At 35.9% G+C, this 16,809-nt stretch overlaps 1 protein-coding gene across 1 annotated transcript in view; it reads left to right on the top strand.

Moving 5' to 3' along the window:
• Positions 1-16,809, top strand: part of TPO (thyroid peroxidase) — a 290,022-nt gene that overhangs the window by 224,575 nt on the left and 48,638 nt on the right. The window contains exon 11 of the mRNA XM_053711339.1: positions 12,298-12,459. Coding sequence (XP_053567314.1) covers positions 12,298-12,459 — 162 coding nt within the window. The remainder of the gene's footprint in view (positions 1-12,297; positions 12,460-16,809) is intronic.

The raw sequence follows: 16,809 nt of genomic DNA, 5'->3' as shown, positions 1-16,809 counted from the left end.
CATTTACTTAAGAGCTTTATGTTCCGGCGTTAGCCCATAAAACTCTTAACTACTGACTTTTAAATGCGTTAGGAGTCTGGACAGGAGAGGGTCTACCGCTCACTTTTTCCAGCGATTCTAATACCGGCGTTAGGAAAATCCCATTAAAAAGATAGGATACGCAATTGACGTAAGGGGATTTGCGGTATGCTAAAATCGCAGAAAAAAAGTGAGCGGTACACCTGTACCTGCCTGACTCGTAATACCAGCGGGTGTTAAAAAGCAGCGTTAGGACCCCTTAAGACTCGTAATCTAGGCGGATTGAATTTAACATAACTAATTTGCCGAAACAATTTTTTTTATAACTTAACTAAACTAATTTCCCCAAACGAAATTATTTATTTAACGGATAAAAAAGAAACTAAACATTTTTTTTTGCGTTGCACATGTCTAGCTGACTATCGACTTATGGAGAGACACACAAATAACTCTAAAAATAGAAAGAACATTTTTTGAAGAATATAGGAATGACTGTAAATACATATATACACATATAAATACATTAATATATATGTACACATACAGTATATAAACATATATACATACAAATACATCTTTAGCAATGTTATGTACAGTATGTGTCTCAATGTTAAAGACATTTGCCTGCCTTTTTTATTCTAACACCTGAGATCTCATATCTTGGGCTCTTATAGCTTTTGTGTGCAATATTTTTAAAATAATTTTTATTAGACTTGTAATATCAGCGCAATGAAATAGGCTCACAAAAAGATGATATCACTTGAGCAAAACCGTTTGCACCTCACTTAATCTAGCCCACAATTAATTAAATACATAAATAAATAAACCCACAAAGTTAAACATATATAAAATGAAGCACACCTGCCTTACTTTATATGAGCATAGTTTAGTTTCAGGCTTACCCTTGAATTACATTTTACCCTGCTTTAATTCACCAGGGCAAATTATAGATATTATGCTACACTCAGTGCTACGGTTTTTTGCTTCGCTATACCAGTAAATGATAATAATTATATTGACTTTTTTGATTGCATTCAGACATGCAATATATTTTAAAACTTGTATCTACTCATACTAAAAAGCTAAAGGATGCATATGAAAATATGTGGCATCAAATCCATGCTAAGGACTAGATGACATGTGGAGAGATTCATTTTTATCACTCGTGAGTGCTATCTACGCTCAAGGTAAAACAAGAGCGTTCCAATAAAAGCAATGGTATTACAAGTTGAAAGTAAAAAGCACTTCTGGAGGTTGGATATTGCAAGCGCACTATATCGATCTCCCCTTAGGCTTCTATGGATATAGATACTGTATATATTGTCAGCAAGATTACAAGTCGGGCAGCAAATCTGTTGAACACATGCCCTACAAAAGGCCCTTTTAGGGGCTATTGGTAGTTTATTTGTAGATTAGGGTCTATTTTTATTTTGGGATGGGTATTTTTTTTTAGGGGTATTAGAATATAATTTTTTTATTTTTTTTTGGATAATTTAGTTTATTTTTTTGTAAGGGTAGTTTTTTGTTTTGTTTTCTGTAATGGTAGTTTTTTATATTCTGTAATGGTACATTTTTGTGTTTTTTTGGTAATGGTAGGGTTTTTAAATTTTTATAATGTAAGTTTATTTTTGTAATATAGGATTTTTATTCTTTGTAATGTTTTTTTTTTTCTCCAAGTAATGACATCACGGGTATACTTGCAATCGTAGCAGTATAAGTCGCAGCCTACACTTCTGGTTTTAAACTATTGGTGGATTCAAATAACCGTTAACTTGTGTTAGGTGTGTAATCCAGATATCGTGTTTAGGTTCATGGTCGGTCATTACGGATTGTTATCAGGTGGTATATCTAATTGTGGTAAGTTTGTGTCCAATCTGAATCTTTGAATTGTACTTGCTATGTGTATATATTTGTGTAATGGCGTTTATGCTGCTTGAAGAAGCAAGGATATCTTGTGAAACATGTTCAGCTTTCTTTTATATGTGCTGTGAGCACTTTTAATAAATTACTTTATTTATACTTTTATGATTTTTATTGGATTCCTCTATGGTGTTTGAAATACATTGTGGGGATCCAGGACATTGCCTATATTGGATGTGAGCCACCTGGGAATCTCCTAATCTCCAAGACCACTTGATATTGCACTTTGTGATAAGTGCTGAAAATTAATGAGTACATTTTCTTCTGTGGCCATTAAGTGTAGTTAGAGGGGTCTTACTCCTGAGAAAAACAAAAACATAGTAATCTTTTTTTTTTTTTTTTTTTATATTCTTTATTTATATATCCAACAGCAAGCATAATTGTATACATTTTCACCTTTGTACACCACACAGGGTCAGGTGTAAAGAAAACAAGAGGAGATAACATAGGATTTAAACAAAAAGATCTCTCCTTAAATACAGCATTTTGTGGAACACAAAAAAAAGAGAGATAACAATATATTCTCATATAATTCATTTGCATATGCTGTTGGAAATTTTTCGCATACGATAAACTGTGAACCCATTCAAACTACCATTCAAACAAAAAACAAAAAACAAAAACAGAAACAAGAACAAAGAAAGAAAAGAAAAAAAAAAGAAAGAAAAAATTTCAGCTTTTCTTTCCCTTTATCTTTTGTCTCCCTCCCTCACCTTCTTACTCGGGCGGAAGAGGACTCGTCTTTTTTTTTTTTTTTTTTCCCCTTCTTCTCTTCCCTTCTCTTTCTTATTTTATACAATATTCTCTCTATGTCTAATTCTTTCCTTATTGTTTTGGTATCTTCTCCTGACTAGTTTTGCCCTTTCTTCCTTTTTTTTCCCTTCTTCTTTCTTTTCTAACATTTTACTTATCCTACCACCCTTTTTTAACCCTAATTAACTTTCTCCTTCTTTAAACTATTCTGTGTCCAATTATCCATGAATGTGGAAAGAGATCCAAAGCTACTAAATCCATGAAAGAGTCTGAGGAGAGAAATGGAGCAAGAATGGCTTTTTGTATAACTGCAGGATATGATTGAATAATTGGTAACCAGCCAACTAAAAAGGATTTTATTCTTCTTTCAGAAGCAGTTTTTAAATGAAATGATTCATAGATAATTTGATTTTGAATCTGTTGTAACATCTGGGTTAATCCCAGAGTTACATTAGATTGCCAATGTTTAACAATCTGCTGCCTAACAGCTAAAATGATGGTGTTTAAGACATTTGTTTGAAAACCCTTATTACTAGGAACTTCTAACCATATTATCTCATTGGGAGACAGAGTAATGGATGTCTTATATAATACTTTAAACCAGTATTCTAGCTTCCGCCATAGTTGAATAATCTTTGGACAGTACCAGAACATATGTAAAGTATCTGCTTTGGGTTTCTTGCAGTGGGGGCAGACCGCTCCGTTAGTTGGATATAATTTTACCATTCTCAAAGGGGATAAGTAGTAATTATTAATAAGCTTTAAATGGGATTCCCTCCAACTCCGTGGAATTTCACATTTCTTTAAGTTTAATTTTCCCAGTATCTAATGCCGGAAAAAAGGGAGTCCAATTTGCGACCAGTTTATCACGAAGGATTAATGTTTGTTTAGAGAGCATACATACATAAGAGATATAGAGGAATTGCCTAATGTAAATTTTGTAAACATATATTGAGATCCGACCATGCGCCAAATCCACTCCTGTCCCATTTTCTAGTATTGATAAGGTGGCGCAACTGAAGATATGCAAAGAAGTTAGATCTGGCTAGATGAAAATGTTGGGAAAGCATTTCAAAGGGAATTATTTGCCCCCCTTGTGAGAGGATCTGACAAACATATTTAAGGTCTTTCTCAGCCCACTCTCTAAATACTGATTGCTTAATAGCCGGTATAAATTGGGGATTTCCAATAATTGGCAAAAATGCAGAAAATGTAAAATCCACTTCAAGTAACGTGCAGCACTTTTGCCAAGCCGCCGCTACGTTACTAATAGATATAAGCGGAGATATATAATTTGGTAAAGATTGTAGTGGGCAATGCAAAATTGCTTTTAAAGAAAGAGGAGAGACCATATAATTCTCAATCTCTAAAGAAGAAACCAGCTCCTTTTCTACAATCCAATCCACAGCTGTTTTACTTAAACATACCCAATTATATAACTTGAGATTAGGAAGAGCAAGACCTCCTGCTTCAAATTTCTGCGTAAATTTCTCCAAGGATATAGGCGGTCTCCTGCCGCTCCAGATAAATTTGGAGAAGGCGGAATTTAATTTACGCAGATCCTTACTCAGGATAAACAGTGGAAGATTCTGAAGATGATAAAGTAATCGTGGGAAAATAATTGTCTTAATTAAATTAATACGGGCTGTAATAGAGAGATGAAATTAGACATGTGCATGGCGAAAAAATTCGGTTCGGTTCGGATCGATTCAGAATTTTTCGAAGTTCGGTTCGGATCGATTCGAATTCGGAAAATTATGAATCAATTCGTTTCGGATTCGTTTCGGATTCATTCGGATTCGAAGAAATTCGGCTGCATTCGGTTCGATTCAGTTCAATTCGGTTCGTAAATTCGGCATTTCGGTAAGTGTTAGGTGGGATTAGACTAGTATTATACTGTATATTAGATGTTAACCTAACATACTGTACAATACTAGTGTAATCCCAATGGCCATCCGAATTTACGAATCAATTCGGTTCGATTCGGTTAGATTCGGAAAATTCGGCAGAATTTTCATTCGGAAATTCGGTTCGATCCGAATCGCTGAATTTGCCGAATTTGCCGAATTTCCGAATTGAACCGAAACGAATCGCACATGTCTAGATGAAATACCTTCCATAGTTCCAGGTCAGCTTTAACCTTCTGAAACAAAGGTAAAAAATTAAGTCGATACCAATTCCTCAGGTTTTTGTGTAATATTATGCCGAGATATGTAATTGCTTCAACCTCTTTAAAGGGATGTTCTTTCAGGCTATTTCTTAATTTAATGATCCACATGAGTTCACTTTTATTAAAATTAATTTTATATCCCGCAAAGGAGCTGAACTCATCGAGACATTGTAGTACAGTTGGTATCGAGACCGAGGATTTCTTTAAAAATAATAATACTAGGTCATCAGCATATAGAAGTGTCCTAAGAGAATAGGAACCCATATTAATTCCTTCTAATATACTTTGTAGACAGATAGCTAAAGGTTCTAGGGCCAGGTTGAACAAGAGGGGCGATAATGGGCACCCTTGCCTTGTTCCCCTCCCCAGGATGATCTTCTGCGAGAGAATACCATTCACGATGAGATATGAGATTGGGTTTCTGTATATTTTTTGAATAAATTGTAGGAATTGGTTCTTAAAACCAAATTCCTCTAGTACTTTAAAAAGATGGTCCCATGCAATGGCATCGAATGCCTTTTCGGCATCCAGTGATAAGATAGCGAAATCCTCAGAGAAATTACTTTTTTTCCCCTCTTTTAGGTAGAAAAAATAATCAAGACGTGTCACTATCCTGTGAATATTTTTCATAGAGGTCCTAGATTTCATAAAGCCCACTTGATCTGTGTGGATGATATTACCCAAAAATGAAGAAAGTCTGTCTGCTAAGATCGCCATCAATATTTTATAATCTGTGTTCAACACAGATATAGGCCTATAAGAGGCTGGGTCCTCCAGTTTTTTGCCTTTTTTAAGAATTAGCGTAATATTTGCGGCAGAAAAAAAAGAAGAGATGGATTTATCGGCACGGTAATAACTATTGAATAGCTTTTCTAAGATGGGAATAATTTCCGGTGCAAGTAATCTATAAAATTCTGCCGGGAGACAATCTGGGCCGGGGGCCTTTTTTAACCGCATCTTGTCTATCATATCCCCGATTTCCTCTACTCTAATTGGAGCATTGAGAAACAATAGATCATCTTCTTTAACTTGCGGTAGCTTTATTTTAGACCAAAATCCTTCTTGTATATGGATATTACTAACCTGCCTAGAGTATAGCTTTTGATAGAATGAAAACAGCACTCTACTAATCTCCTTTGAGTCTGTATATAAGGTGTCGATTTCTTTAATAACCGGGATATAATTCTTCCTCTTTCTATTTGTAATTCATTTTGCCAAATGTTTTGTGGAGTCCCCATAAAGACCCTTAAATTGAGCATTAATTTTGATCTCTTCCTTTTGGGCTCTCTGTTTTAAGAAGACATCTCTCTCTCTTCTAGCCTCTTGGTACTTTTTCCAATTAATCAAAGAACGCTCCTCGACATATCTTGAATAGGCATTTCTTACTCTATTAGATAGTTGAATTTCTAGAGCCCGCAATTTCTTTTTACTGGTTATTAAATAACTCTTTATATCTCCTCTTAGGACAGCCTTAGCTGCCTCCCAAAAAATCTCAATTCTGTTAAAATAAGAAATATTATTTGTACAATAATCTCTCCATCTTTGTCTAAGCCAGATAGCAAATCTAGGGTTGTTCAACAAATATCACGGGAAAAAAAGTGATTGACTTTTATCTGTGTGACTAATTAAGGGGGGCAGAGTGAGATATATTAGCGCATGATCGGATATCAAGATGTCATCGATTCCAGTTTCCATCTGTAGAATTGACAAGGATTCAGATAATAAGAATAGATCAATCCTAGAGAAGGTCCTATGTGCTTTAGACTCACACGTAAAAATCCGCGAATCAGGGTTTTTGATTCTCCAGATATCTACCAATTTGAGCTGAGAACAAAAAGTTCTGAAGTATTTGGCAGTTTTTTTATATTCTTTTGCATTTGTGTTATTAAATCTGTCTAGTTCTGGAGCTAATGTCATATTGAAATCCCCCGCTAAGATGAGATTCTCGCCTATGAAGGGAAAAATCTTACCTTTAATACTTTCCCAGAAGTCTCTGCTGTTACTATTTGGACCATACACGTTACAAAGCACATAAGTAACTTGGTTAATCTGAATTTGGAGTATGATATATCTGGCCTGTGGATCTTTATCAGTATATAAAATTTTATAATCTAACTCCTTATGGAGTAGAATCGCCACTCCACATTTTCTATTTGTACTTGAAGAGGCTACCACTTCACCCACCCATTTGATTTTAAGTTTGGCTACTTCTGAATCACTAAGATGGGTTTCTTGAATATATGCAATATCTGGCCTTTTTTTTTGCAAGAGTTTTAATTATAAGTTTTCTCTTCATGGGGGAGGTTATTCCTCCAACATTCCATGATAGAATCTTTACTCCAGCCATTTAACGGGGAGACATACCTTCAGATTAAAATTTTGCTCAATTAAACCACTCTCTCTTCCTTGTCCTAAATATATATATATAAAAAAAAAAAAAAAAAGGAAAAAAAAACAACAATTGTGGCATTTAAAATAAAACCACACCCATACCACATTCATCCACGTCTGTAATAGAGGCCTGATAGTCACTATCGTCGTGATCATAGCAACAAGAAAAAAGAAAACAGGAGGAAACTGATTTCTCACTCTTCAGTTTACCATTTTTGATTTGATATATTCTTTAATATCTGGAATTTCCTGGAATGTAAGCACTGTCTCGCTATCCTCAACTATAACTTTAGCCGGATAGACCATACGGGCTTTAACTCCATTATTTATCAGCTGTGAGCAGTATGGGGCCATTAACTTCCTCTTCGTGGATGTCTCAGAAGAGAAATCCTGGAAGAGGAGGATTTTACTGTTACCTAACATTATAGGACCATTCTTCCTAAAAAGTTTCATTAGTTCAATTTTGTCCTGGAATTTCAGTACTCTAAATATACACATTCTGCTCTTGGCTGCCTTGTCAATTAACGATCTCTTCGGGCCTACTCTATGAGCTCTTTCTATTGTCAAGGGCAGGTATTCTGGTGACATTCCTAATGCTTGGGGGAGATCTAGGGAAGTGAATTTCAATAGATCTACAAATTCGGCTGTCTCAGGGAGGCCCACGATATGTATGTTGTTGCGCCTGGAGCGGTCTTCCATATCCTCCAGGCGCAACTGCATATTTTGAATTGTGGAGTCTTGTTTCCGAATGGTCACCTCTTGTACATTTACCCGGTCTTCCAAATCCGAAATTCTCTCCTCTGCTTCACCGATTCGGGCAGAAAACTGCCTGAATTCGGCGGAGAGAGCAGAAAGCTCGGAGGCCATACTAGAGATTTCTTTTTTAATCATTTCAAAATGAGGTGCGAATACGGCAGACAGTTGTACTGTCAAAGCCTGTATATCAAGAGAGGGTAAAGGTAGGTCATTTAATGTAGAATCTAGACTGGTATCACTTGATTTAGATTTTTTATCCTTAAGTTTGGCAGGCATTACGGGTGAATTTTTTTTCGCCTGCGTGACGAATTTTTCCATTAATTAAAAGTGAGAAAAAATAAATAAATAAATAAATAAATAAATACAAAGTGACTAAATGTGAGGAAAAAAAAAAAAACGTGCACAAAACTTCTTAGGGCAACGTCAGGGCGCGGCCTGATTAGTGAAAACAAAAAAAGAAAGGGATGTGAATAAGGATTTTTTTTCCTTTTCTTTTCTCTTTTTCTCCTCTCCTCTTTTTTTTTATATGTGGGGGTGCTGTGTATCAATTATATTTATGTGTAGGTGGGTGATAGTGTGTATAATCACTGGGAAAAATAAAGTGAGCCCTTTACCTAAGGCAAGAGCAAAAAACTGAGAATAGGCCTGTCAAATTAAGGAATTTAAGACCAAAAAAAGGAGAAACAAGTGGTCCCCTCTATTAAATTTTTCACACTAAACAATTAGCAGTAAATAGCAAGATATGATCAAAATATGGTCTAGCACCAGATAGCAGAACAGAAATCTTTTCTCTGCAGATTTCAGTAGACAACAAGCAACTAAATATTAACTGGTTTGCCTTAATACCACTACAGCTTTAGAAATAGTAGTTAGTAATACATAGTTGCAAATCGGCTGGATTCTGGTCCCTGCATGCACAAGCATAAAGCAAACATACTTCAGTTAGATAAATGCTTAGAATTTAGCTAGAAAGTAATTAACACAGTGAGAGTAGAATATGTAAACCCTTCTATAGTTTAGCTTTACAATCAGCCTAGATAGAATCGTGAGGATTTACTAGGGTAGCCGATAACAAATGAGCATTTCTATCTAAAAACAACTTAATCATTACAGAAAGAACATTTTCAATAAACCCTTAAGATTGACTACCCTAAATGGTTTGTAATTGGGATTAAATGCACAATTAGTAAACAGCAAAAAAGGCACCAGATATTAATTTATATATATACAGCTCCATGCTTCAGGAAGGAGGGCCCCCAGAGTCTTTAACTCTTTTTATATTGTGAGCAGTTAAATTATAACAAATGTCAGCGGTTCTCCTCTGTTTCTTCTTAACAGGAATGTCCTTGTGCTGCCCACAATGCAGATACCACTCACAAACAGAGAAACTGATAACTTGGGGGAAAGATTTGTCTCTAAACAAATTAGCCAGATAGATAGTGTTCAGAAAACCATACACAGGTTCCCAAATATCAGCAAAAAGTATGGTATAATATATTCCCTTTGGCAGAGATAGAATTTGCTGTGGCCCTTCTTAGCAATGGGCAAGTAAATCAAGCATTATACCCTTAAGATTGTCTGTCTCACTCCCCTAAGATGACAGTGAAAAACATCAAGAAGCAAGAAAGCAGCAGCAATAGGGGAAATAGATAAGGAAGCTTGTACTTGTGGCTGGAACAGGCCTCTTCTGCCCCTGGCACTGCGGCAATATGCAGGACTTTTACCCTGAAGAAAAGCACTTCCCCTTCACTTCACAGGCTGTTAGAGGTTGATCCTGTGCTTGAAAAGATGTACCGGCTTATTCAGGGAACCTCCGCCCGGCAGCCTCTCCACTTCAGCGGCGATAGCGTGACGAAGGCTTCCTGTCACATGTTCCCAGCCGCTTCCTCTGGTGCGTCTGGTCTCCTACACCGGGTAGGAAAGCCTTCCAAATTCAATGGTGCCGGCGATACTGGCACTTTACGGCCGCTCAGGAGGTAGGTGAGAATAATCTCTAGTGGCAATACTGCTGGGTCTCTGTGGCTATCAGGCGCTCCACACGGACCTCCACTCCAAAAAAATTGTTCAGCTTCCAGCCAGCAGCCTGATGCTATGGCTGCGTGCACCAACACACACAACACCCGTTAGCAAACCCCGGGTTGGATGGTGTCAAGGCTTGGGTAGGTTTTCCAGCGGTGTTCAGTCACTGCAAACAGGGAGCACACTTGTTTAGGCTCCACCTCAAACAGAAGCTCCGTGTATATTCAGTGGTATTCTAATTTTCTTCAAATATAGTCATAGCTTGCTGGTTCTATTCTCCAATACCTTGCAATCAGTAATCTTAAGGTATGTGTTTAAAATGTTACATATAAAATATAAAAACATATATAACATCATGTAAAACATTCTTAAAATCCATAGAATATATATATATATATATATATATATATATATATATATATATATATATAGTACAGTATGTTTAATCATTTTTAATAACTTTTATATATTTTTAAATATTATATATTTAATATTTCAATAACGTGCCTTGAGAATACTAAGGGCACAGATGGCATCAGAACTTCAGTGACAGCAAAGGGGGTAAATCGCACAGCAATGGCAGCAATCAAATATATATGTATATACTGATATACATATATATTTATGTGTTAATATGTGTTTATACACATATTAACAAATAAATATATATGTATAAAAGCATATACATATATATATATATATATATATATATATATATACTGGGAACACACAGCCCCCATTGACTGCAAACCATATATATATATATATATATATATATATATATATACAGAAAAAGAGGGTAAAACAGCGCTAGATATAGATAGACTAGGAATGAGTACCAATATGCGTATATCACATACTCTGTGTGGTGATATAGTGTATTATAGGTGTACAAGGATGTAGATATCACAGGATCATAATACAATCTATATATCTATATGTTGTCTGGTAATGGATCTAGAATATGCCAGATCTCTACACCTCCACTGGATACATAAAATATATATACACAAGCGAAACTAGTATGGTAACAGCAAGTGAATATAACTACCTAGGTAGGCAGTCCTTTGGAGAGAATATCTAATAGGTTTCCTTAGGCTCTGTTTCATACAATCCCCACGGAGTACAGCTCAGTCCATGCACCTCCGAAGAAGAAGCCAATAGCGCTACGAAACTCGGCAGGCTCTGTCCCCCGCCATTCAGTATTCATTACTTGCTTGCTAAACGGCAAAATATCTGATCATCTGCATGTGGTTTATCCTCTGCAGCAGCTGTAGTTCAGGCTCGTACTGTTAGCAAGACTATGTAAATGGTTGTTGTTTTTATTCATTTCTGATACGTTTTTATGTGGTTTTATTTACTTTATGGTCGTATGTGACCTTCCTGCTTTGTGAACTTTTTACTGACATTTGTGTCACGTGGAGGTGAACTCACATGCAGTTTGAGTGTGTCCAAAGGAGCAGTTTGATCCAGGCAGGAGATTTCCCAGAGGAGGAGCATCTGCTACTATACCATAAGTGCCTTTAAAACACCTCATACGTTTGAGGTGGAACTTTGTGAGTGTGCTGCATATCTTTTTATTTATAGTCACCTAGTCTGTTGTTTATTGCACTCGGTGCACCCCGTGTGTGCTTGTCTTTTCTCTATTCCATATATATATATATATATATATATATATATATATATATATATATATATATATATATATATATATATGTATTTATGAATAAATAGAACATATGTTGCATTGTGTAGAACATTGGAATGTGAAATATTAATATTTCGTATCAGGTTAATGTACTTGAGAAATAGTGATTGGGTTTGCGTGAGAGTAGGGTTTTGGTTTTTTTTCCACCTTTCGTGCTCCATTGAAGTCAATGGAAGAATATGTTAACGAAATCGCTATATTGTAACTTTGGCTTTTTGTGCTTTTTTGGGTTAGAGCGTGAGCAGAAACTTTTTACTTTGAACTTGTAATATGTGCAGTACCCAATGCATGCAAAAAGCCGAAGTCGAGTACAGTTAGTGTGTGCACATAAGTGATAATTAGCGCTGCACTCGTAATTTAGCCCAAAGTTAGATCACAAAAACAGGAATTTCTTTAATGCATTTTGGTGAGAATCTAAACATCATTACTGAGCGTACTAAGCCATATAATATATTCCAAATCCCTTACTTATTTGTCTAAAATAAAAACCTCTGAAACATACAAATGAAAAGAACCACAGAATTATATAATATTGATACATTTTGACATTTATATTTTTCAGGTTTATCTTGTGGTCTTCCAAGAAAAATACAAAATGGGGATTTTGTGTTTTGTTCAGAGACAGTTGTGATATATTCTTGCAATTATGGCTATGTCTTAGAAGGGCAGGAAGAATTAAGCTGTCAAGGAACTCAGTGGAGTAGCCAACCTCCATTTTGTTCAGGTAATTTTGTGAATAAAGAAACATGGATAGTAATATACTATGGAAAAAATAGAACATAATTTTCACTTTAAATTGTAGGTAAAGACACTTCATATATTCAATAATATTATGGTCAGATAATTACTGAATTCCAGCTTTAGGGCTAACTACACACAGTTGTCGTTCAGTTTCACACATTCCCTGCTTCAAACAAGTCATGAAGTAATTTGATTGTTCTCAAGTGTCTAAATATAGGCAGATGCATAGATTCAAGATTCTACTGATTTAATAAGTATAAAATACCATAATATCAATTAACAGAACACAGAGGCTTCTCTGTTACTCTCTTTTATCTCATTACTAAGGGTAAGTAGAGAGCTTTCCTCCATCTATGTACTCTATAAGCAAAAGGCTCCATGTCCAATCATATCCCATTCATTTTTGACACAGTTAACCAGTCTCTCCACATGCAAACCATTTTTTCTCTTGGCCTTTGTGGAACAGCCATCACTCAGCTCTTATTCTTATGCCCTCTCTCTATCTCTCTCTCTTTCTATTCCTTTATGATGACTCACTTATTATTCTGTTTTAATATATATAATATTAAATATAATCCTTTTTTATAACCTACTTACTATCTTATTGAAATCCTTTAATAAACTCAGATTCCATTTTGAAGACAAAGGGGCCATTATTAATTGTATATATTTTCTGTGATATCCCTGTGGAGATTGAGTTTTGGAAATATAAGAATATAGTTTTAGTTATAGAGAACTCTTAAACTTGTAATAAATAAACTTCTATACTTGTAAAAATGTTGCGCTTGTTCGAAGCCCGATGCGCTTAAAAAGTTAACCGGAGAATATTGCATTTACGATATCACAGTAACCCCATTAAAACCAAAGGAGCAGCAATTTGAAAAAAAAAAACTAACACCTACACTCAACCGTTAATCCCGATCATAATAAGCCCCCTACTCTTATAACCCCTAAACTGTCACATGCCCCTACTCTTTCAACCCTGCTGCACTATTAACCCCTAAACTGCTACATCACCATCGCAAACTACTCCAATACACTATTAACACCTAAATTGCAACATCCCCAAATGCAAACTACCCCAATCATCATATTTCTATAATGCCCTTTAAGAATACTAAGTTCTCATGAGCGCTAACCCAACAATGTTAAAATCAAAATCACAAAACATGATGGGCAAACGCTTATTTTCTATTCCTATGTTCTTTACAAAGAAAATAATGTACTTTTCATTATTAAATATATATATTTTATCTATAAATATATATTTATATTAATAGATATACAGGTGTATATATATATATATATATATATATATATATATATATATATATATATATATACAGTCATGGCCAAAAATATTGGCACCCCTGCATTTCTGTCAGATAATGCACCACGCCGCCCAGAAAAGTGTTGCAATTACAAAGGTTTAGACATTCTAATGTTTATTTCTTTTGTTTGTAATGGTATGACACAAAAAAGTGGAGAAACAAAAGCCAAATCTGACACATTCCAAGCAAAACTCCAAAAATGGACTGGACAAAATTATTGGCACCGTCTCAAAATTGTAACAAAAAATTGCATTCCAAGTTTGTGATGCTCCTGTAATTTGTTATTAAACTCACCTGTATCAATTAACAGGTGCTGAAAATATAGAAATCATACCGGCAGCCAGTTAAAATGATGAAAAACTGACTCAACCTTTCTGTTGTGTGTCTCTGTGTGCCACACTGAGCATGGAGAAGAGAAAGAGCAGCAAAGAATTGTCTGAGGATTTGAGAACAAAAATGTGTCCCTCTCCAGAGATCTTAATGTTCCTGTATCCACTGTGTGCAACATTGTCAAGAAGTTTACAGCCCATGGCATTGTAACTAATCTCCCTGGACATGGACGAAAGAGAAACATTGATCAAAGATTGCAACCATAGATTTTTTTGAATGGTGGATAAAGAACCTCGATCAACTTCCAGACAAATTCAAGCTGACCTTCAGGCATAGGGTACAAATGTGACAGCTTGCACTATACGTCGCCATCTGAATGAAAAGGGACGCTATGTTAGGAGACCCAGGAGGACCCCATCACTGACACAGAAACATAAAAAAGCCAGATTGGAGTTTTCCAAAACTTACTTGAGGAAGCCAAAATCCTTTTGGGAGGAAACAAAATTACAGCTTTTTGGTAAAGCCCATCATTCTACTGTTTTCAGAAAAAGAAATGAGGCTTTTAAAGAAAAGAATACAGTCCCTACAATCAAACATGGTGGAGTTTCACTGATGTTTTGGGATTACTTTGCTGCTTCAGGCACTGGATGTCTTGACTGTGTGCATGGCATTATGAAATCTGAGGACTACCAAAGAATTCTGGGGTGCAATGTAGAGCCCAGTGTCAGAAAGTTGGGTCTCTGTCAGAGGTCATGGGTCTTACAGCAGGACAATGACCTAAAGCACATGTCAAAAAGCACCCATAAATTGTTTAAGACAAAGCGCTGGAGAGTACTGAGCAGACCAGCAATGAGTCCAGATCTCAATCCCATAGAGCACCTGTGGAGAGATCTTAAAACAGTTGGGAAAAGGAATCTTTCCAATCTGAGAGACCTGGAGCAGTTGGGGAAAGAAGAATGATTCAAAATTCTAGTAGAGAGGTGTAAGATACTCATTTATGGTTACAGGAAGTGATTGATTTCAGTTATTTTTTCAAAGGGGTGTGCTACCAAATATTAAATTGAGGGTACCAATCATTCTGTCCAGTCCGTTTTTGGAGTGTTTTCGCTTTGGCTTTTTTTTTCTCCACTTTTTTGTGTCATACCAATACAAACAAAAGAAATAAACATGGGCGAAGTGGTGCATTATCTGACAGAAATGCAAGGGTGCCAATATTTTCTGCCATGACTATATATATATATATATATATATATATATATATATATATATATACTGTATATATGGAAAGTGGAACATTACTCCCAGACTGGACCGGGGGGACATCACATGACCCTGAAACACTGCTCAGCTATGGTGCTATAGGAATCTTTAAAAAGCTGCACTATTTCTAGAGTCACATGCAGTCTTGGCCCAGACCAGCCTGGGAGCAAGTCCCTAGGGTAAATTACTAAACAGACATTACAATACACACAAAAATAAAGTCTAGCACTCGCTCACAAGCTCTAAGCTAAGTTTAAAAGAAACTGGAAGAGTCAGTTTAGTAATTTACCCTAGGGACTTGCTCCCAGGCTGGTCTGGGCCAAGACTGCATGTGACTCTAGAAATAGTGCAGCTTTTTGAGAGTGCTATAGCACCATAGCTGAGCAGTGTTTCAGGGTCATGTGATGTGCTGACTAGTTCCCAGTTTGTTTGAATATGAGCTTGCACCTGTGTGTGAGCCTGGATTTCTTTGGCTGTATTAGGGTCCCAGGTTTTGGAAGTGACCTCGACGTGGTACCTGGGCTTGTCCCATTTGGCCAAATGTGGTAACTGACTCTTCCAGTTTCTTTTAAACTTAGCTGAGAGCTTGTGAGCGAGTGCTAGACTTTATTTTTGTGTGTATTGTAATATATATATATATATATATATATATACAGTATATATATTTATAAATATGTAGGACAAACAGTAAACAATGGCGCTATTACAGGCAATCCCCACTAATACCTATTTCTTAATAGCAGTATGCAATAAGCAAATTTGCTGCTATATTATGTGACAAAAATATATATTAGGTGGGGTGGTGCTTTGCATTAGTAATCAAATACAAAAGATTTGTGGATATAGAAGAGAAATCCACAGAAAGAATGCAAATATAGCACTCTGCGCCCAGACTAGAGAGGAAAAGAAATTCCAGTATGTGTTAAAATGTAACTTTTATTCATCAAGTTAAAATAGGGTGTGTGAACGCTAAACAAAGTTAAAAACAGTGTGAGACTTTATAATAATGAGTAACTGAGGTAGATAATTTATAGGTACTACGCCTTTTTATTCATATATCAAAAATATACCACAGGTTCAGATTATAAGTAACAGAGCCTACTCCCCTCAGGGAAATTAGCTGGTAACGCTGGAGGTGGGGTTCCGAATGGTGTTCTGGGGCTAAATAATGTTACTGTCTGGGGGAGAAAAGTTCAATCCACACAACTGCTATGTTAGTGCGCTGCTGAGCGAAACTAACATGATATTGAAATTCAGTAGTGATATTATCAACTAGTGGATCCAAAATGTATACTGACCAATGTATAATGTAAATTATTTATTTAAGCAGATAGGAACAATTGCTCAGCAATGTATCAAGTGATATGTTGTGCTTATTAATGCATGAAGCAAATCTGATTGGACCTGTTGGC

The sequence above is a fragment of the Bombina bombina genome, chromosome 4, assembly GCF_027579735.1.
Source record: "Bombina bombina isolate aBomBom1 chromosome 4, aBomBom1.pri, whole genome shotgun sequence".
NCBI classification, from domain to species: domain Eukaryota; kingdom Metazoa; phylum Chordata; class Amphibia; order Anura; family Bombinatoridae; genus Bombina; species Bombina bombina.
Note: the sequence above shows the minus strand (reverse complement) of the source record. Positions and strands in the feature narration are given on the sequence as shown.